The sequence below is a fragment of the Heliangelus exortis genome, chromosome 11, assembly GCF_036169615.1.
Source record: "Heliangelus exortis chromosome 11, bHelExo1.hap1, whole genome shotgun sequence".
In the NCBI taxonomy this organism is placed as follows: Eukaryota; Metazoa; Chordata; class Aves; order Apodiformes; family Trochilidae; genus Heliangelus; species Heliangelus exortis.
The window spans coordinates 9,925,286-9,946,579 of record NC_092432.1 but is presented as its reverse complement, the minus strand read 5'-3'; the positions used below and the strand labels follow the sequence as shown (position 1 = coordinate 9,946,579).

General features: G+C 39.5%; 1 protein-coding gene and 1 long non-coding RNA gene across 4 annotated transcripts in view; one reads left to right on the top strand and one right to left on the bottom strand.

Annotated features, from left to right (window-relative positions):
* Positions 1–85: 85 nt before the first annotated feature.
* The window catches only part of BTBD1 (BTB domain containing 1), a 23,396-nt gene continuing 2,187 nt past the window's right edge, over positions 86–21,294 (bottom strand). Inside the window, exons 1-8 of one of the 3 annotated variants that reach the window (XM_071754398.1) lie at positions 14,506–14,969; positions 9,816–9,972; positions 9,172–9,277; positions 7,300–7,497; positions 6,840–7,032; positions 6,201–6,288; positions 1,939–2,085; positions 86–1,051 (exon numbers count right to left, since the gene is read on the bottom strand). In XM_071754398.1, coding sequence (XP_071610499.1) covers positions 893–1,051; positions 1,939–2,085; positions 6,201–6,288; positions 6,840–7,032; positions 7,300–7,497; positions 9,172–9,277; positions 9,816–9,972; positions 14,506–14,969 — 1,512 coding nt within the window. In that variant the 3' untranslated portion in view covers positions 86–892. Of the gene's footprint in view, positions 1,052–1,938; positions 2,086–6,200; positions 6,289–6,839; positions 7,033–7,299; positions 7,498–9,171; positions 9,278–9,815; positions 9,973–14,505; positions 14,970–21,294 lie in introns of those variants that run through there. The other 2 variants (XM_071754399.1, XM_071754400.1) reach the window with 2 other exon arrangements.
* LOC139800867 (uncharacterized) lies at positions 14,736–16,176 on the top strand. Its single transcript, XR_011727979.1, has 3 exons — positions 14,736–14,850; positions 14,890–15,165; positions 15,407–16,176. It is a non-coding gene; the product is annotated as an uncharacterized lncRNA (long non-coding RNA).

Genomic DNA, 21,294 nt, shown 5'->3' with positions numbered 1-21,294 from the left:
TTCTTGGCGTACAGGAGTTTGTACATGAAGTTCTACCACTAAATGCACAGACTGCAAGACACTGAATACTATATACATACACCAATTGTATCCAATTATTGTATGCCATCTGTACAACAAGATGCATACAAATAATCCTTATTATTAGAATATCCAAGGATAAACATTATTACAAGTCTTCTGTTCTCCTTTTCACATTATACATTTTCTTATAGGCACAGATGTATATACAGTGGCTATTTCCATAACCAGCTCTAATGTTCCAAAACTGCCCTTCTGAATGAAGAGAGTCTGGAAAGATTTGTTTATTGCTGAGTTTGACTTAAGTATTTCTTCAGTGCAGCTGCAAATGCTGTCTGCATTCTCCATGGCCCATCCAAAAAGTCAAGATGACAGCAGCATGAATCCAGCCCTGCTGATGTACTTAAAAAAAAAATACAGTAGCAATTCGTGTCCATAGGGTTACTCCAAGGTCATTTTGGAAATAAGTGTAAGCTGGGACTACAGTAGCAGCTTCACTGTCTTTTTAGGACAGGTTAGGGACAATGTACAAGTTCATAACGAGTAAGGATCTTCCAGTTTGAAAAATGAATTTTACTACATGAGAAATGAACAGGTGAAAATTCAAAGCAATTATATAACAAGATACTATTTAAAATAACCTTTTCAATATACAGAGTACTTTTTCCACTTGACGTTTTGTTAAGAGGAAAAGCTAAATTACAGTCTGCCAATAAAGATGCAGAGAAAATAGCTTGTCTGGTACCAGTCAAACAAGTTCCTTTTGTTTTTCCACACATTACTGTAATTTCACAGAATTTTTTTTATTCTACCACCAATAGTGAGCTGAAGTCCACTGATACATGGACACATTTGAGATGATCATGTGAAATTATGTATAAAATATTATTTCTGGTATCTGTCCATCTTCTATTGATGTACCATTGTTGTTACCTGGTGAACTATAAAAGACAAAGCATGTTTTGCTAGCAGTAGGAGATTCATGGATGACTTTTTTCAAACCTTTTGTTCCATAGTGGGAATCAGGACCCTGAAAAACATCAGAAGAGATTAGCAACTGAATGAAGTAGGCAGCAAGACCCATAAAATATTGAAGTTCAAACACTTAGCAACTTAGGTTGTTTTTAAGAGTACAAGTATTCTGTACCCACATAGTTTAAGTTACAAACAAAATCACAGACATGAAGCAAGTGCTCTATGTCTAAATAACAGAAAAAAAGTTTCCCTAACTGCAGACTGAAACCACTTTATTTTATTCAACTAGTGATGAATTTCTAGTATTTCTCCTTGTCATGCATGCTGTCTATATTCTCACTTAGTTCCCTGCCTCAGCTTCTTTTAGTAACATTTTTTCCAACCCACTCAACTCCTGTATAGTCAATTGTATTTAACAGAATATTAAAATATTTTTTAGAAAATACTAAATAAATAAATTTGTCCATAACATTAAGGGAAGACTTTCATCCAACAAATAATTCTTTCCTTTATTTCACCACTAATATATAAAAAGTGATTTAAAAACCCCCAAACAGCTTTGTTTTCTTGTCTCTAGCTAGTGGTTAGAAGAGCCTTGATAAAAGAAATCAGACTTAAATTTTGATAGAGAGCTGCCAGATTAAATATTCTGGGTGGTGTGTTTGCCCACACAGAACCAATGACTTCCATTCAGACTCATTCTAAACCTTCCATCAAGCCAGAAATAGGCAGGCACAAAGGATCAAGATATGAATTCTCTGCTGTGGCCCAGGAGAGAGGCAGCAGTCAGAAAAGTTACTTTGGAGTTCAACTGTGGTGTTCTATGGCCCTAAACTTAAAATCAATTCAAGACACAGAATGTGCTTTCCCATCAGAGGGCACGTAAAAGAACAACTCTTGCATCAAAATAACATTTTCTTTGGTGCTGTTAGGCATTCTTACTTTCAATGTTGCACAAGCTGTGTAGCAAACAGTTGGCAAAATCTCTATAGGTTCTTTGAACATAACTCTGAATGTACTGGCCGTTCCATCACAACTAAATCCAGTGTCATTTTGTCCTAGTGTTTGATTCTTCTCATAATCAATTATCTGCATGAAAACACAAAACCAGCATCTTCAGGTTTACAAGCTTGACAAAGATTCTTACTCTATGCATACTAAAGTTTTACAAAAAAAAACCCCACCTGCCTACTCCGCCCAGTTTAATTGCAAGAATAGTGCAAGCTCAGAACTGGAAAGCAGATGCCATTTCCTGATAGCATTAGTGCTGACCCAGCTGCAATTGAGTGATGGCTTCTGAGTTTGCAGCTGTGCAGTCTGTGGGATAGATTCAGCCTGGGTTACAGCTTTAGCCTGGGAGATGATTAACTCTTAAACCTTCAGCTTCTGACCTTTGTATACCACACATGATCCTGTACTTAGATTTGCTGATCTTTGTACATCTACACTGCCCACATGAGAGAGGCACATTTGCTGGCTGTGGCTAATTTAGAAAAGTTTTTTTACAGATAATGTAAGCAGTCAGTGATACATTCTTAAAGGAAAACAGGAACTTGTGCTGCTATGTTTTACACAGTTTATTTCTATTCTAGATTCAGCATAGACATTTCACTCGGGCTACATATTATTTCTTTTGCCTTTAATTATTTCTTTTGCCTTTAAGATGTAGTAAAAGCAGATACTTCACTTCTCATTTTGGTAACAGTAATCTTGATCCATGTTGCTGAACACCACTTGCAGAAGTTGAATATCAGAGCTTTTGAGTAACATGAACACTCATTGTTACTGCACTATCAAGTATCCAATAAACTTTAGTATTTTATTATTAAATTGCCATATAATTTTTAATATTGCACATGAGATGAAGCCCTATTCTAAGCAAAGTGAGCTCTATGTTTTCCCCCCAACCACAATCAATAGAAACATTACCTACAATGCTTGTGTCATAAGGCCCTTTCACATCAGGTATATTTCCAATGTACATTATCACTATTTTAAGACAAGTATTAAACTCTCTGAAACCCTGCTAGAACTGATGTGGGTCCAAGAAGAAAAGGAGAGACATAAGACTTAAAATACCCATCTGAAAAGATTGTGACAAGGAAGTTTCAGATTCATCAGAAATTGGGGACACTTCCAGAATAAAGAGAACACACATAAAATTGATGGCCCTCATCTAAACCACAGATGTATTAGCCTTTCACTGTGAAGCAGGAGCATGTTTTTTTCAAGTTAAACTCTTGATCATTCCCACTTAATACACTTTTGTTTGCCTTGCAAGAACTCAATTCTTTTCAGATTAAATAAATCCAACCATGCTGAGGGAGCACTACAAATGTTCTCATCTGATAACAGGAATTTAGTCAAGATAATCAAACAAGAGTTAATGCAAAGTAAAAAAATCATAAAGTACGTATAGTATGGCTGGTAGGTCCTCAGTATCAACACCTTTGTTCAAATAGAGATGTACAGAGATGTTTATAGAGATGTACAGTTTGAGACAACTAAACTGATAGCACTTCAAATCAAGGAATTTGCAAGTAAGATTTTAAGCTGTGAAATGTGGGAAAGCCAATAAACTGCTTCAAAACTTCATTCCAGATACATTCTTTTTGGAAATGATAAGAGGAAAGAAAAACTTTTTTTTTTTTTCTTAAGAGACAAAAGCTTCCAATCCTTAAGTACAGGATAGTCAGAGAATGGCAATCAAACAGGAAACAGAAGACAAACTGTCATTTAAATAGGATGCCCAGTAATGAACCAAAACAGATCCAGCACATGCTAGAAGACTATGAAATTAGACAGGGGCAGTAGAGTTCCTGTCCCTAAATGAAGTAATTTATTCTTTCACAAAATTTCCCACACCCCTAATAAATCAATGTGATGTGACATTAACAGGTTATGAAATAAACATCAGAGTAAAACTGCCAGTCACAGAATGCTACTACCTTGTAAGAAAGCTTAGAATCAAATCAAAAGTAATCTCAATAAGAGAATTCAAATGGATTGGGATTCCATACTTAAAAAACAAACAAAAAACAAATTAAAAAATATACAGCTGGATCAGTGTTATCAGAAGACAATCTTGACTACAACATGCTAAGAAAGATCAAAAAGGCTACAAGAGCAGAAAATACAATTTCAGTGGTGTCTTTAATGACTTGCTTAGACTGATCGAGTGTTGTATCAGGACACAAAGCAGGGTGACATTTTTAGATGCTGTCACTGACCATTTCATAAGCTTGCTCACCAATTGCTCAGTAGGAAGAAACACAACCCTTGATTTGGTACTGAATGTTAAGTAGGACCAGAGTCAAAATTTCATAATAGAAGTACTGTGTAACAGTGTCTATAATATATTTTGAGTTAACACTCCCACATGAGCTACAAAAGCAAATCCACCACAGCTGTGCTAAATTTCAGCAAGAGAAAAATGAGAAAGCTCATTCAATATAAGCTAAAAGGAGCAATTAAGAAAATCAAATGCTTATAAACAGCAAGCAGATGACTGAAGGACATCACATGGCTACGTGCAGTGTCATTACATATCTCCTATTAAGAAAAGGCTTGAGAAAAGGGGAAAAAAGCTGAGATGGCTGAGCAGCAAAAGGCTGTTACTGGAAAAGAACAAACAAAAAAAGGCATCCTACAAAAAAATAAAGTTGTTTTCAGAATAAAGTAGAGAGGTTCAAAATGATAGACTGAAGTATAAAAAAATACAATGAAGCAGGCCAAAAGAAGGTTTAGGAACAGATACCTGAAGACATCAAAAACTGTCAAATCATTCAACATAGCAGTAGCAAAAATCCCTATAGACTCTCCTGTGGGCTAAACAGAATCAAGATATAAAATGAGCAGCAACTGAATAAGGTATTCATGCAGTACTCTGGAGAACAGCAATATAAATAAATAATTTACTAGCAGAAAAAAAATGTGAAATGTGGAGATTCCCATGCTGGGACAATGTTTTCAGCAAACCTAAAATTGAAGTAACTTTATAGAAGTTACTGCAACAGTAGCATAGAACCTTCCATGAATTAGTAACAAGTAATATGTCAATCTTTCCCAAAACTTGTGGGCAAAGACAAGCCTCTAAGCCCCTAAGTGTGTATCATGAGAGGTAAGAATGTAACAAATAGCCAATCAGTAAGACAAACTTTCCAATATGCCCTGACAGTGGCAACAGATGGTGCTGAGCACCCAAGCCTGTGCTCTGCTGTCTATATCCCAACATCCTCAACAGTTCTACCAGAGGTGCTACAGTGCACATCCTCTTCTGTTCCTTCTCGGCTCTTCTAAGGGATCTGCTGTTGATGAACCAACATGTTTAAATACCACCAAATCCAGTACATGATATCTGCTTCTCATGGTAGTATATGCAGTATCATCTGCATTGAAGAAATACTGTTATCTGTTGTGATCTGCAGTATCAGCAAGAGTTTTTTAATTTGAATATTCTCAGCTTTGGTTAGTAACAGACAGTTCTGCAGTTACCTTATCCACTGCCCTCATAAGCATTGCTCACACCTCCCCTACATTTCTTTGCAACAAACTGAAGAGTCTCAACCTTTTCAGTCTCCCTTCATAAAGTAGCAGGTCTAACCCACTAATCATTTTAATTACCATTTTCTCTATAGTTCTACTATGTGAGATTGGGAACTACACAAAATACTCAAGATGTGGGCATACCTGGGTTTCATGCAGCAACACAGTGCTACCTTCTATCCTGATGACACAGGAGGCTTTTTTAGCAGTCACTAAGTGTTGTGTCACTGATTTTGGAGAGCTGTTGATGACAAACCCAAGATCTCTTTCCTGAATTACTAGAAACTTCATTAAAGGACAGACTTTGTGCATAACTAAATAGATTACAGAGCTATGAAATTCCTCTGCAGAAAGCTTACAAGAATGAAAGGTTAAACCAGACAAGTATTCTGAAGAAAGATTCACCAGGAGCTACAAAATAGAGACGAAAGTCTCAGAAAATGCCTATACTGCCTGATGAATACAGCAGAAAGGGAGAAGAGTTTCATAATTTTCTTACTTTTCCCTAGTCATCAGCTTATGACCACTGTTGGGGACAAAGCACAGGTCAGATCCTGGCCTACCAGATCACTCCTACCCAATTCAAATATACACCAAACCTTCTGCAAGTACTACAAGTCTAATTTCTGCATAAGACTCTTTAAAACAACATACTGTACCTGTATATTAACTTGATAGTCTGTGGGTCCATGAATAGATCCATATAATCCAAATCCTACTATGGAAATTCTTCTATTAACTGTGAACCTAGTAAGACAAAGAAAGGAATGTCAAAAACTGTGACAGATCTGTTACCTCATTCCCAGTGGAGCAGGAAAAAGACACCCAATGGAGAGTAGGGAATAAACTGAAAATGACATTATGTTAATATTTTTTTTGGCAATATTTTCTATTTGGATTTCAAAAGTAAGGAAAATGCCTTGTAAGGTATCAGTTTTGTAGGTGAGAACTTTCCTAATCCCCCAAGATACTCAGTACCACTAAACAAAAACCAACCTGACTCTTTTTAATATCTCTGAAGTAAAAACAGAACAAGAGTTGGTATTTTAAAAAGGAATTTGCAGCTAACAAGCAATCACTCTGGAATGCACCTCATCCTCCTGAACTTTGTTCTTTGGTACTTTGTATTTTATATGCACAACAGCCCAAGTTATTTTTTTTTAAATGGAAAAGATCAGACATGCCCAAACAGAACTAGCATGGTTGTTACTGTGTCTTATGCCAAAAAGTCAAAGTTGAGTAACACCTTCCCTTTCTTGCCACACTGTTTTTCCTCCAGATAGTTGCAGAAGCCATACCTAATCCGATCACTTGTGCCACTGTAGCCCCAGCGACTCTCCACTTGCTGGAACCTGTTAATGCTGCATTCTTTTCCTCTAAGGCAACACCTCGGTCGGTCAATATAATCCACTTTAGGCTTAGGATTGACAGTAAAGTGCAAAAAGAGATTTACTACTTCCCGATCTGACAAGATTCCAGACTGAGCAGGGCCTGTGAAAAGAAACAATTTCTAAGGTGACTCAAAGAATTACTCCAACTGGTGTATTTAAGCCACACACACACTGACAAACTGAAGATGACAACAGTATTTTCCAGGGGCCAGAGAACAATCTGCAGAACATTTTGCTTTTGTTGTTTCATCGTTATTTTTATCATTATTTATTCTAATAACAGAATGCTGTTATGCATCTAAACACTCAAGAGGTGAGCAGAGCAGAGCAATCACCTAACAGTAAGAGAATGAACCCCAAAACTCACCTGCTGCAAACTCTTCAATAGTCATTAGTGGAAAACGGATTAAGGAAAGAGCTCTTCCAAGGACTTTTTGTTTGTTTCCATATGTCACAGGCAGTTGTTGTCTCTGGCATTCTGCTTCTGCCCAGCGAACAACAGCTCCAAAGAGTCTGCTCTCTCGAATACTAAGGGTATCTCTTTCTAGAACTGCACATAAAGTGTCTAAAGAAAAAATGTCAACAGATTTAGACCAGTTTTCATCAAACCAGTAACAGTGGTACACATAATTTACGCTTAAAGTATTAAGCAAGGAAACACTAAGAAACTTCCTAATAAGACACCAAAGATAAGACATCTTTATCACATATAAAGAAAGAAATATCCCAATGGTGTACACACATCAAATAAAAAATAGCTTTCCTGCTATGAAGACAACACATGAACTTTCTTCTCAATTCCTAAGAGTGTGACTATATAAAATTTATTTGGTGACAACCAATATCCTAAAGAATTTCCATGACTAGGGAAAGATCAAAATGGGAAGTGACCACACAGTGAATGCACACTACTAAAAAAACCCCTAGTTAATCATGATTACATCATCCTTTTCTCATCCAAGTAGCCACCTGACAATCTGAATCAACCACAGAGACAAGCAGCAGTGATGCACACAAAACCAGTTCAAAGATACGTGAAAGCCATCTTGAACTACAACATATTTGCTACCCACAAAGCTTTAAGGTGGAACAGAGGATGTGAAGCAAGGTATTCTTGTGAGTTTTAAAAAACCAAGTCTTTGTGTACTGCTTACTCATTCTGGAATTTTATGAATAACAGGTATGCAAAAGTTAGTTTATCACTTTCTGTAATTCTGTGATAATCACTTTTTGTGATTCTATCACAGAATGTAAGCCTGAAAAAATAAAAAAAATTTCATACTCTGAATCTGCTGTCTTCTTTGGGAATTTTTATATGCCCTGAATTTAAGCAGGGCACGTTAGTGGTCACAAAAAATTTCATATTGGAAAACCAAAACAGGTCGGGTCTTATCAAGAGTAGAGATAAACACTCATAGTCTGAATACAAATCCTACTGAAAACAAGTGACTTTACAATTCCTTTAAGCAGATGGGATACTTTCTTTCAGCCTGAGTTTTTCATACTGGATTGAAGTAAATCATAAAAACACATATAGTAACATACAGATACATATAGTAATAACAAAATTATGTGAGCAAATTTACAACTGTTACCTTTTCATAGAAGATGAAGCACAGAAGCCATCAGCTTAGATATTTATTTAAAAAAAAAAAAAATCCATAAATTGTGCCTGATCTGTGCAACTCTGAATATTGAAGTACCTACCATTCAGCAACAAGACAATATGATTCCTGTTATTGTGAAAAGCAAGTGTGGATCCCTCAGAGATGAGGCACAACACACAGCAACTTAAAGTTTTGGCTTTAATGAAAGCATGGTGGGAGTCCCAGGACACCAACACTAATCAAATGGGGATGCAACACAGTGGAACCCTGCTTGGGAATGAAAGTCAAAGGAAAGCACTGCAGGGTGGATGATAAAAATTGCACTGATTAACGTGTCATATGTAGGCAAAGTCCTGTTCTGCTCATTATCAAACTCACTGAGATAACACAGGTGCTGTTGTCCCAGTTCCAAGATGGGCAGCTGGCTGTGGCACTGGTGCCATGCACAGGTGGGTGCAGAGGAGGGGGAAGAGAACTACCCCAGGTTTCCATGACAAGGAGATAAGAAGTCCTTGGGACTCCACACACATGGATGGGGAAGACAAATTATCCTGGGTTACCACAACAAAGCCTTCTTGTGCTCTACAGCTCCCTTCAGAAGTTTAATGCTTATGACACACAAAGTAACTCACCTATATCAATATCTGTAAAGCCTTCTGCACTTATTGCATCCATAGTACTTTTGTCTATTGTGTCAAGACAAAGACTAGCAAGCTGAGGTTCATCAAACAAACGAGCCTAAAAAGGTGAAGAAATACATCTTAAGCATTAAGACGACAAATCACTAGTCTTAAGAAGCGAATATTTTTACTCTAGCAGAGATCTAAATTAAAATAGGATGATTTGCTTAAGTACTCTTTGTGTTTATACCCTTATGGGGAATTAAATTCTCAAAGGAGTATATAAGTGAGGAGAATTCACTACATCCAAGTTTTTCTTTGTGCTTATTTTTGTAGTTTTGGCAATATAACTAGAGAAAGTGCACATCAAATACACTATAATGAACTGAAGCAGTCTCAAAAAGCAGTTAGGGGATTCATGAAAACACACTGCAGAATAAACTGGTTCCATTTGAAATGCCCTAGATCCTTGCATATTTAAATAAAATTAAATCCTTCCCTCCACATGAAAAAGAAGCTGAGTCTGTACAGATGCTAACAAAGGAACAAGAAATTTTCATACACAAATTAGACTGTGACAGCAAACCCACTGTGAAGTAATTCTCTCCAAATACTGATCTCCCTAGGAAATTAAAACTGAGCTTAAATTTACCTACTTGAGTAAGCAGCATAAAGGCATTATCTGCTCGGAGGTGCTTCGTCAGAAAATCCACACAATGTGCTTCCAGGGCTGGGACTGCATACTTCTTAGCAGTGTACAAAGTAGTCATGACTGTTTCTGGACCAATCTGAACTTCATCAGAATAAAGAAACCTAGAAATCAATACACAAATACAGATAATAACATATCTCGAAGGGGACAGTCAAGCACAACCTAACAAGTGCCTTTGCACTTAGAACCTGTTAAAGGGTTGAAGAAAAGAATATTATATTAATCTAATGGCATACGTTTGTTTTAAATATGTATTACTCTGTAGGACTGATCTGGCTGTACTAGTTATACATAGCTACAGAACTGTAAACAACAGCTGGGCTGCAGAATTACTCAACATCTGAATGCATGCTCTCTGGATTCACAAGAAGAGCTGTAGTTCTGAGTATTAATACACAACCCCCCACAGCTATATTACCAACTTAAGATCCTGACAGTGCAGCCTCGCTTGCCCAGTGTGAGGAGAAAAGTGTCAAGGATTTATGCTGTGGTAACATCTTATATCCAAGTCACCATTCTGTACTGTTCAGTGGAAAGGAAAGGGAATAATATTCTAGCAGATGACCTTGACAGCTTATTTCCACTGTTTGAAGCTGGATGATTGGTTCAGATTTTGGAACAAGCTGTGAACCAAAGGACAGGAGTCTCCACCAAAACCATGAAAAAAATCCCATTTCCTGAGCAGCTGTTATTTGAGACCATTCAAGATAAGATTTATTTTAAGGTTCTTTATGGAAAAGATGAGTTTTTAAAAATAACCTTTCTTGAAAGTGACATTGAAGATAATCTTAGCAACATTTAATCAGATTTTCAGATAATAATCAAGAACAGTCTATTATTTACAAAAATAATTTGTCCCAAACACATAGGACATTAACCACAATAAACCATGGCATATTAGCAAGTGTGGTATTTCCACAAGGAATGTTTTCCAGTCTTTCTCTTCATATAATCAAAACATAATTGCATAGCCAAGAACAAGAATCTGTATGTGGCAGCAGTGCATATGCATGCAGGTTTTTCATTGCTGTGAGATCTAGGAGCTACAAGGTGAATTTTCATCCCATGAAGAGCAGGCTTGAGACTCATTGCTCCAATTCCTCCCCTTGCTGTATGACTGGATTTACATGAAGAGACTGGAAGTGTCTCATTGACAAACTATTGGGACTTAGGCGATGAAAATTGACAACTGAAATGTGCACATCTCAAACAATAACAAAATCACAAGTGTTCTATCAAGACTGTGTTCAACACAAATCCAAAGCATAGCCCCATACATGCTACTGTGAAGAATTTATTCCAGCCAAACCAAGTTCATTCGCCCCCTTTTAGTGCACACCACTTCCAGCATGCTCAGGTCCCACACTACCTTCACTGACCAACCTTTCCCCTGTAAAATGTATGTAAAGTATACATAAATATCCATAAAATGTTCATTGAGTTCATTTGGTCTGTGACTTTGTGTTCTGTCTGGTTTTGTATTCACTCAGACAGGAGAGGTGCTGTGTTGTATGGAGTCACTATGGCCCTAATGGGTCACTGATCTCATTATCTGTTTCTAGACATTGATTACCACAGGGTGTTACAACTCACAGTTACAGTACATGAGACAGAGTTACATACTTGGAAACTGAGAAAACACTTCACAGAGAATGTTCAAATACATTCAGAAAGTCACACTGTCAGTTTTTTGTGTTTAATATTTGAAATTTGGACAATGTCAGTATTTTTTCCTGGATTTTCAAAGCCAAGCAGTAGTCCTTTGCAAATATTAAAAAGTATGCACTTGAAAGTTAAAAGTTAGCTGTAAAAAATACGAAAAGTAGTAATAAAGTACACTGCTCTAGGATGTTGTATAATCCTATTTCCCTTAAGTATAGGGATGCATGATCCTAATGCATTCATATACTCATGAAAGAGAAACTCAAGGTGTGTCTTCTCTCTAAAAATCACCCTGCTCATGTGCCAAGAGCTCTGTCTCTCTCAACTCTTCCATTCATGCCACACCTAACTAGCAGACCTTTATGGTTACACACTGTTCCTCCTCCACTCAACTCACTGGGGCTCAGGATTACTTACACTTCCCAACTGCTGCCTTCACCCTTTCCCTTCATGAGACTTTCAGAAATTACCTGCTCTTTAGATACTCATTTTGTTGTCATCCAGGATGGGTGTGTGTGTGTCTATTTGCACAGTGGAAGAACACTTTTAGTGACCAGAGTGAGTAATGTTCCAGATGATCCTTTGGTCATTCACTTTATGTAAGCCACTCAATACATTTTATGCCATTTTTCTTTACTCTCAGGTTAGCACTTCTTTCTTCCCTGGTCTTAGCATCTTTCCACCAGCTGAAATATTTTCACACAGAGATTACTCCTCTATTTACTGCTTTCCAAAGTCCTCTGCAAAGACATCTGGAAGAGAGATTGCTAAATCTGTGCCATGTTGTCACTTTCCTTTATACTATTATGAAGGGACAATTACTATGACATGAATGAAACTTTAAAAAAGTCTTATTAAAACCAACATGTAACATGAAACCCCAAAGCAGAATCCAACTCTGACAACATCAATTTTCTCAATCACTGCAATACAATTTATACAGAGAGAAACACTAAAAAAATCTGTTTAATTGGGAAGCAGATTCAAACTTCATGACTTTGACATCGGTTCAGCTCTTAAGCATTTATCTGTCAAATTACTGAAGTACTCAGCTACTTTCTCCTGTGTCTTGCCTCTTCTGACCAACACCAGGAAAAAAACCAGATAGTTTTACTGCAGGTATACTTTAAAAACAGTGTACATGAGCATGGAAGAAGTCCAGTACCCGTCTATATCAAAGCTCTCCTTAGATATGTTTTTAACAAGGTGTTGCAATTTATATTTATTCCAATACAAGATATAAAAAAATATACAAGAACATCCTAAAAAGCTGGTATGTACTTCATGCCAAGGAAGAAATCAAACCTGAGATGTTTAAACAGTTCACCAGTCTGGTACAAGTATAATCAGCTTGCTTACGTAAGTCCCCTGGCTATTATGTACCAGCAGCTCTACCCACACAAGATGACTTTTGTTTGCTCCTAACAACATCTTCTCGTTCACTTCCAGAGTTTCAAAATACCATTTTGAATACCATCCTTCTTTTATCTTTACTTAGAACTCTCCTGCTTCTGTGTTTATATTTTTGTCCAGGCAATCTTCTCCAACTTTTCTCAGCCCAGTGTTTTTCTGGACAAACGTATACACATGCTCAGTTATCTCCTTTTTGCCTTTGAAACTATTTTGTTGAAAGACTCTTTGCACTCTTTCCCATGCTACTACACAAACTCTTCACCTTGACACTCCCTTTTGCTAAGAATACACTAAATAAATACTGTTCATTTGCTAACAACAAGAGAGTGACACTACTGGGGCTGCTTGGTGGTTTGTCTTTTTTTTTCAAATCGTTTGCTGCAACTCCTGTGTCCATGATTACTAAAAGGATTAGGTGTTTCTTATTATCTGTTAGGCCTTAAAAGCAAAGATAAAGTTGCTAAAACTTTGGAGCTTTTCCCATTACAGAAAACTTTGAGACACCACATAGTTAATGGAGGCAGTTACATTACTTGTATTCCAAGTGTTCATTGGACAAATCTGTTTTGTGTATTTTATTGAGGTTTTGCCCATCAGAGGGATTTCTATGAGAAAAAACCTTAAGGTTAAGCAGTTTAGTCACATTACCAAACCACAGCCTGATGCACTATGGAACTATAAGCAACTGTTTCTACAAAACCCACAAATTTATTTGTCACTACACTCAGCAAAAAGAAATGCTAGAGGAACTCATCAGTTTTGTGGGCATGAGAAGTAGCAGGTCCTACTCTACCCAAATCAGAAATCACTAATCCATTCTACATACTTTTTGCCATCACTGCACTCAGGGTCACACTTGGGTGGTTTGTGTGTAAAACTCAGTCAACTGCCTTCTGCTGCACGATCACTCTCCACCCAGAAGTACCCGAAGTAAGTGTGATTACATGGGGTATTACTCTGGTAAAAAGACACAAGAATTTATTACCACTATTGAAAAAACCAAAGTGAACAGTAATACAAAAAAAAATTTTTCAAAGTATCAAATGACATTAAAAGCTTGGTACAACAGCCTCTGTCCCTTCTCAGACATTATTAGAAGATGGATGGACAGTTGCAACATTCAGAGGAACCACTAATTCCCATCACCTTACTTCAAAAAAGAACCAACCAAAAAAATCCGAACTAAACGTCAAGCTGGACCCTCATTATTCTCAAAGTACTTTTCTGAATGGACCTGCCCTAAAACTAGGCCACTTCTCTTGGGAGGCAGGGAAAGAGCAGGAAGGGCCCAAACCTCGTTGATGGGCAGTTCGACCTTAGGTGCCAGCTCAGCCGCCTTCTCTGCATCCCCCTCCCCGGACAGGACAGGGCGGCTCGGGGGGACAGAAGGGCTCCCTGGGGACAGGAGCCAGGAGGGGCCGCGGAGCGAGGAAATGACACCAGAAGCCGAGCGAGGCCCCCCGGACCGACGAGACCCGACCCCCCCCCGCTCCCCTGCACGGCTCCCCCGGCCCAGGCGGCCCCCGCGCCCTGCCCGAGGCCGCCCGCCCCCGCCTTACCTGAGGAGCGCCAGGAAGGCTGCGGGCTCCACGTCGGGCAGCTCGATCTCTGCCGAGGTGGTGGCCATGCCGCCGTTGAACATCGCGTCGAAGACGGCGCTGCCGGCCGCCAGGACGAAGCGGTGGGCGGGGATGCGCTGCTGGCCGGGCCCGGGGGGAGCCCCTCCGCCCCCGCCGCGGGGGCCGCCCTTGCCGACCACGAAGTGCACGTCGCTGAGGAGCTCGTTGGAGAAGAGGAAGGCGAAGCGCTCCCGCAGAGACCCTTTGGTGGCCTGCCAGTTGTACAGCGGCTCCCGCTGCAGCACCGCGCCGGCCTCCGCGGCGGTGGGGACAGCGGCGGTAGCGGTACCGGTAGCGGCGGCGGTAGCGGAGGCGGTAGCGGAGGCGGCGGCGGCAGCAGCAGCAGCAGGGGGGGCGGCTGCCGACTCCACGGGCGCACCCGGGCCGCCGCCGGCAGCCGCCATCGCCGCCCTGAGGGGCCGGGCCGAGCCGGGCACCTCCGTCCGCCGGCGGCACGCGAAGCCCCGCCGCGCGCCCCGACGTCAGACGCTCCGCGCCCCCGCGCTGCGCATGCGCCTGGCGCAGGCTCGCGGGCGGAGGGCGTGGCCGCTGCTGCCCCAACGAACCCTGCGCGCGGGCAGTGCCGCCGTCCCTCAGGGGGTGGGGTCGGGTGGGGTGGGGTGGGGTCGGTTCGGTTCGGTTCGGCCCGGCGGGGCGGGGAGTTTTATAAAGGCGTCTGGTACCGCGTGTGAGGTGGGAATCCGCTTCCAGAGCCGGAAACCAGAGCAGCGCGACAGTCAGGGAAAGATAGGTGTGTTCTGTCAGTAAATCCCGCACCTGTTCTGTGCAGACGCGTGAAATGTAGATTTATTTTATAACACCCGATTCCCTACGATAAGAGGCAAAACAAGGGCTGATCGCTATTTCGACTATTTCTGAACTAACGCTGAAAAACTGATGACTGTGGCCATGTGTACCTCAGAATTCTTGCGGGAAATAAAAGCGTTTATTGTGTGTTCGACATTTCACGTTTTAAACTTCCGAGGAGAAAACCCAAAGCAAAATCGGGAATGTGGCAAGGAGGCAGCACGGGGTTTGTGCCCAAAGCAGTACCCGTCACGTTTAACATCCTTGGACCAGGGAATGCAGGAGGGTGAACTCGTTTGGCGAGTATATAGCAAAATGGGATAGTTTTTAGTGTACTTGGTGGCTTTTAGGAAAAAAAAGTGAAGGAAATAAAAGGAGCGTGTGCGTTCTCACCAGTCCTCCCAAATCAGACACCGCCAGATGAAAAATAAGGGGGATCATTTTGCCATCTACCGGAGTTTCGCTGCAAACGCAGCAGCGATTTGAATTAGGGAGCTGAAAGCTATTTATCCTCGCTCCTGACTTGTCAGCATTTATGGAAGCATGTGGCTAAAAGAGGAACAGAATATGTCACCACTCTGCGCTTGGGTTTATAATTAGGACAAAACTGAGACCAAGCAAACGTGGTGCGATTCGCAGAACAAGTCTCACCGAACCTTAAGCAAGATGGAAGCAATTTCAGGAAGGTAAACTATAGTGGGAAAGGGCACAAGAAGATATAGTATCCCGACAGAAAGCAGCAAGTAGTTCTGCACGGAGACTATATTTAAAAATAAAATCATACTGCTGACTTAGAAGGACAAAGGTATCACCTTTGTGCTTTTTTTTTTTTTTTTTTTTTGTCCTAAGGTGTGCAAAGAAGGAAGGGAAAGAGGGAGGAGAAAGGAAGGGAAAGAAGGAGAAGCCCAGATTCCCTCTGAAAGCCTAGGGATGGATATGGAAGAACCCAAGAAGGAAATGGTCACGCCATGGACACCAATACATAGTTTTCTGGGGGTATTTCTTTCAGTCATGGGATCCAGATATTAATGAGAGTTTCCTTCATTGCTCTCTGCTTTTGCCTTTCTGTGCTCACTTGTTTGTTAGCTGAGAGCCAACAGGTATGACTGCTCTGCTCATAGAGAACTCTGCTTGTAAAAAGTGGGGCATAATTGTTACTGGCACACAATAGGAAGTTAACAAAGATGGGAGGGGATTAAGGAAAAAAAGAGGGAAATTTGTGACAAGGAACTAAAAGGAGAGCATTTGGAACAGATAGAGAATGCAGGATAGCTCCAGGGGTGAGAAATCAATCATAAGAAGGCACAGCTATGCAAGATAGAAAAAATGAGAAAGAGCAATGAGATGAGATGAGATGAGATGAGATGAGATGGGCTGAAGAAGAAAGTTGTGAAATAAAAACAAGATAAATATATAAAAGTAAGTTGAAATAAATCAGAAGTCTAAAAACCAAACAAAACAAAACAAAAAAAAAAAAAAAAACAAAAAACTAAAAAACCCAAACAACCAGAAAACAAAAAACAAAACAGGAAAAATAAAAAAACAGGAAAAGAAATAGGAAAGGAGACACAGTGAAGGAGAAATATTACTTGGATGCCCATCAGATCCAATCAGCTAAAAAATAAATCCACTAATTTAAACAGCTTTGGAAGTGGCAGCCAAGAAAATATTATATGACAGATTTTCTTTTAAAAACAAGCTTTTGTGCATGTAGACAATGAGCCCCAGACATTCACCTTGTAATCTTTGTACCAGCTTCCTTCTTAAAAATGAAAATCAGCTGGTTTTTCTTTAGCATTACAGTAGGTGGATCCCAGCTGTTTTTAGATGTGATGTCATGGGATTATATTCACCAGATCAGAAATAATACACAATGCTTTTCTCAAAAGGGGCTACACATGAATGTCATTAAATGCAGTCCTGACGTTTGCTTTCTTCATATGCTCAGTGTTTAGGAAACACAACAGAAATTAATATAGTGAAAAATATTTATATAACATAAGAAGTGTAAATTGGCCTAAGAAGAACTTTTTGTTTGCTCTCATGTAACAGAATGGCTACAAATCAAGGGCTGCAAACAAAAGTTCAACAGTGTTATATTATATAGCTGTGAGGGTTGTCCTGATCACTAGCCAGCAAAACACAAGGTCAGGGAACGTCTACACTTTCGAGCAACCCACGTCCAAGTTCTGCAAAATGGCTTCAGCAAGCTCATGCTGACCTGGTGCCTTTTTGCTGTGGAATTTCATGAAGGAAGTACTCCCCAGGTTTTGAGTTTCCTTTCGCCTGTCTTCATGGAGAGAGAGAACAAAGTGGGTTTCCAAATACTGAAGAAGAACCAGAGAAAGTACTGATCAAACTGCAGGGATTTCTGAGATACTCGTGATGCCAGGGACATCCCAGAGACACAGGAATGTCTGCCCCGTGGCCCAGTGAATCAGGGCCAGTTCTGAAAGCCATCAGAAGGTTTTGGGTTACCAAGCATATTGTTTTCAATCCCTCACTCTTGAAATTATTTAAATTCCCCTCCCTTTCCTTTTCCCCACATGAACTCAGCTTGGTGCATGGTCTAAAGAGCTGTTTGTTGTTATGATCAGAGTTTTTGAGCTGGCACATATTTTTACAGTGATTAGCAATTGTTCTCATAAGGGCCCAGTATCCTTTCTCTGCTTCAGGAGGGAAGAAAATAGAGTAAATTACAGATCTGTTTCTGGTTAAACTTCCTGACTGGGGCCACTTGAAGACATCTTTTCCTTTCCATACTCCATTAGATTTTCCAAATCCACTACATCTGATCCATGCCATTGCTGGGAATGACAGAAATGCATATTTACCATTCCTGTGACTGAATTACTAGTAACATTATTCAAATGTATAAATTTATGATAATGCTTTTGAATAGCAATAAGGTTCTCTTTTTGTGCTTTTTAATGTGATTATTATTGCTTTCTTCTCTCTGGTTTGCATTAATCTGTACTGTTGGGTTGTGGGGTCTCACACAACCTTGCAGGTTTTGGATCCATACATGCACAGAAAACAAATTCAGAGTCTGAGATCTAAGGAACACTAAAGGGATTATCTTTTTTTCTTACATCTTCTAAATTGCCTGTATAATGAATAAAAGCAATCTGTATCTCTGCTGTAAATTCAACTGTAATCTAAAACTGGCCATCGTAACTATGCAGCTTTCTCAGAATTTTTTAAATTTTTAATTCTTTGTCCTACCTTTTCTGCAAATAATTCTTGTACTTTAAGCACTTCACTACACATTTTCAGCTGTGCTGGCTATTTGTCCTGCAGTATCAGGTTGTTATGTCTTATGTCTTCTCAGTTACATTGATATACTTTTCTGATTTCTAGTGATAATACTTGCAGTTAATTCCTATTACTATTTTATAATCATTGCTTTCAGTAAAGTGTGACCATAAGCTTTCCTGCTAATCAAAATTTTTCTGTGAAAATTTTCAGAAATCTGACTTAGAGATGTGTACAACTGATACAAATATTACATTGAAATTTTTAATTATTCTAGTTGTGGTGGTAGCTCTTTCAGTTTTCATTTTGCACATTTAAGTATTTTCAAAAATATGCAAGTAATGGTAATAGCAATATTCTTCACATCTTTTATCTCAAGCTAATTATAAACCCAGTTAATTTAGCCTTAGAAGATTCTACTCATTACATACCTATTTTACATGTAATTTCAAATACTGACCCAGCTGGCAGAGTTCCAGACAGAGCACACATTTCCTCCATTTCTACCAGGGTGGTTAGCTAGCAGTTCCATTTCCACTTGATTAACAAGATTCTTGCAGAGAAGCTGCACTCACGCCACTTACAGTTTAAATCAAATACTACAACAGACATTCTCCCTTTTACTGTAATTTCTATTAATTTTACTGACATGTCTCTTTTCTTCTCAAGATTATTCACAGGTGAATAGACAGGCTGCAGCACAAAAAGTAGCTCCATTTTCCAGATACCAATATTCAGTTTTATAAGTAGAATGGTCACTAGTCACTAACTCCTCCTTGCATCCTTCTTCAGTGCTGTGTTTGCTGCTGGAGAACCTCCACAAATCCTCAGCAGGTCATTAGCACAAGGCCTCCTGACTCCCCCACATACTGTATTAAGCACATTTTATTGCCTCTGGTGCACCATGCAACCTGTCACAGTACAGCATCATTTATTAGGTGTTATGCCCTCAACTGACATGAAACTCAGAAATACAATAGGTTGGATTTAAAGCTGTTGCAGGATTGCAGTTATATGTGGTCTAAGCTGCTCCCACGGCAAATCGACACATCAACAAAAGTCCCAAGCATGAAGCTTTTAATTAATCTTTCAGTTCACCTCTTAATCCATCATTATCTGCACTATTGGTTACTGACTTCTGTTGCCTTAATTACTCACTTGCAAGTACACTCTCAAGAATGTATCAGCTTCGTTCAGTAGAAGTTGAATGACACAAGTTGTTTTCTACCAGGATGGAATTTTGTAGCTGGCAGCATAAGGTGCTGAAGGGTTGCTGCTTGGCAGAGCCACACACAGACACATGAGCAATGCTTCCATGAGCTACAAATAGCATCTCTTAATCCTTGCATTGATCTTCATGTGCTTGCTTAAGGTTCACCTACCTATATTTGTACAGAATAATGTAATTTCCTTGATTTAAAATAAAATCAGCACTGTCTCAGGATACTGCCAAGCCGTACAGTTAGGATTTAACACACAATTATTAAAGGTAAGAACTTTTCCCAGACCAAAAATAAACACAAAGACCTAATGGATACTTAGCCTCCTACTTTGAAGTGGATCATTAATAAATAAGCAATTTTATGCCCTCCACAGTATTCTTTTGCTGGCACACTTACAAATGTCTTCCTAGTCATGGCATCAAAACTGATCTGCAGCCATTTAGTAAAGAGTCTTAATAGAAACATCTTCTGTAGTATAAATACTGATTATTGATCCAGTAATGGTCTAATTGAGAAGCTGACAAATGAGCCCAAGCAAACCCCCCAGTGAAGTGAGCGTTGCCAGCCAAGGGGCCACACAGGTGGATCTGGGTTGTTGCTGCAGTCAAGATTCCCCATGAGGAATTTTTGTGGCATAGGGCTGATAACTGAGATTTGAGAAAGAGTTGGGCTACCTACTTAAAAATTACTATGTAGGTGGAAATCATGTAGTTTGTGACATAGAAATGTTGCAGTGTGGTGAAGAATCATCACTTCGGACAGTGTGCTGCTGAAAGGCCCATCTTTCAGATGAAAAGTAAGATCAGAGCTCTAGAATTACGTGTTGTCAATAAATATGAGTCTCTGACAATTTCTGTATGGGAGTCTTTTCATGTTTTCATTATTTCATTTTGCTTTCCTAAGCTTCACTGAAGTTTACGCAGGGTATACAGGTTTTTCAGTCTTATCCTGACACTGTGAAATAGTGGTGTGATATTCTACAGGTGATGGCATCCACGTGTCTCACGATGATGTTAACATTTATAAAGACTGAGAAAAAGAAAGAAAAAATGCTTTTGCAACATCAAGAAGTGAGTATAATTAAGTGTGTGACAGGAAGCTGAGAGGTTACAGTTTTTCTGCTGACAGTGACTTATCAACACTGCTTTCATCTAACACTTTGATTAGCAATTATGGTGTCAAAGACACCCTATTCTTACCTTCATTTTCATTTTGCTGTTCTGGTACATGTTCCCCTTCTTTCCTCACAAGAACACTCAAAGCTTTCAAGAAATGCATGTGCTACTTCTTGAGGGCTCCTGCATTTGAGCTGAGGGTGCTATCTGATGAATGAAAAGAGCTTGCTGTTTGACTTAATTTCTGCCTCAGAGTCAAATTTTGAACTATTTGTTGAGGAAGTCAGTCAATGGTTTTGGGCTGTGCAGACTGATTCCCCTTTTTTCTC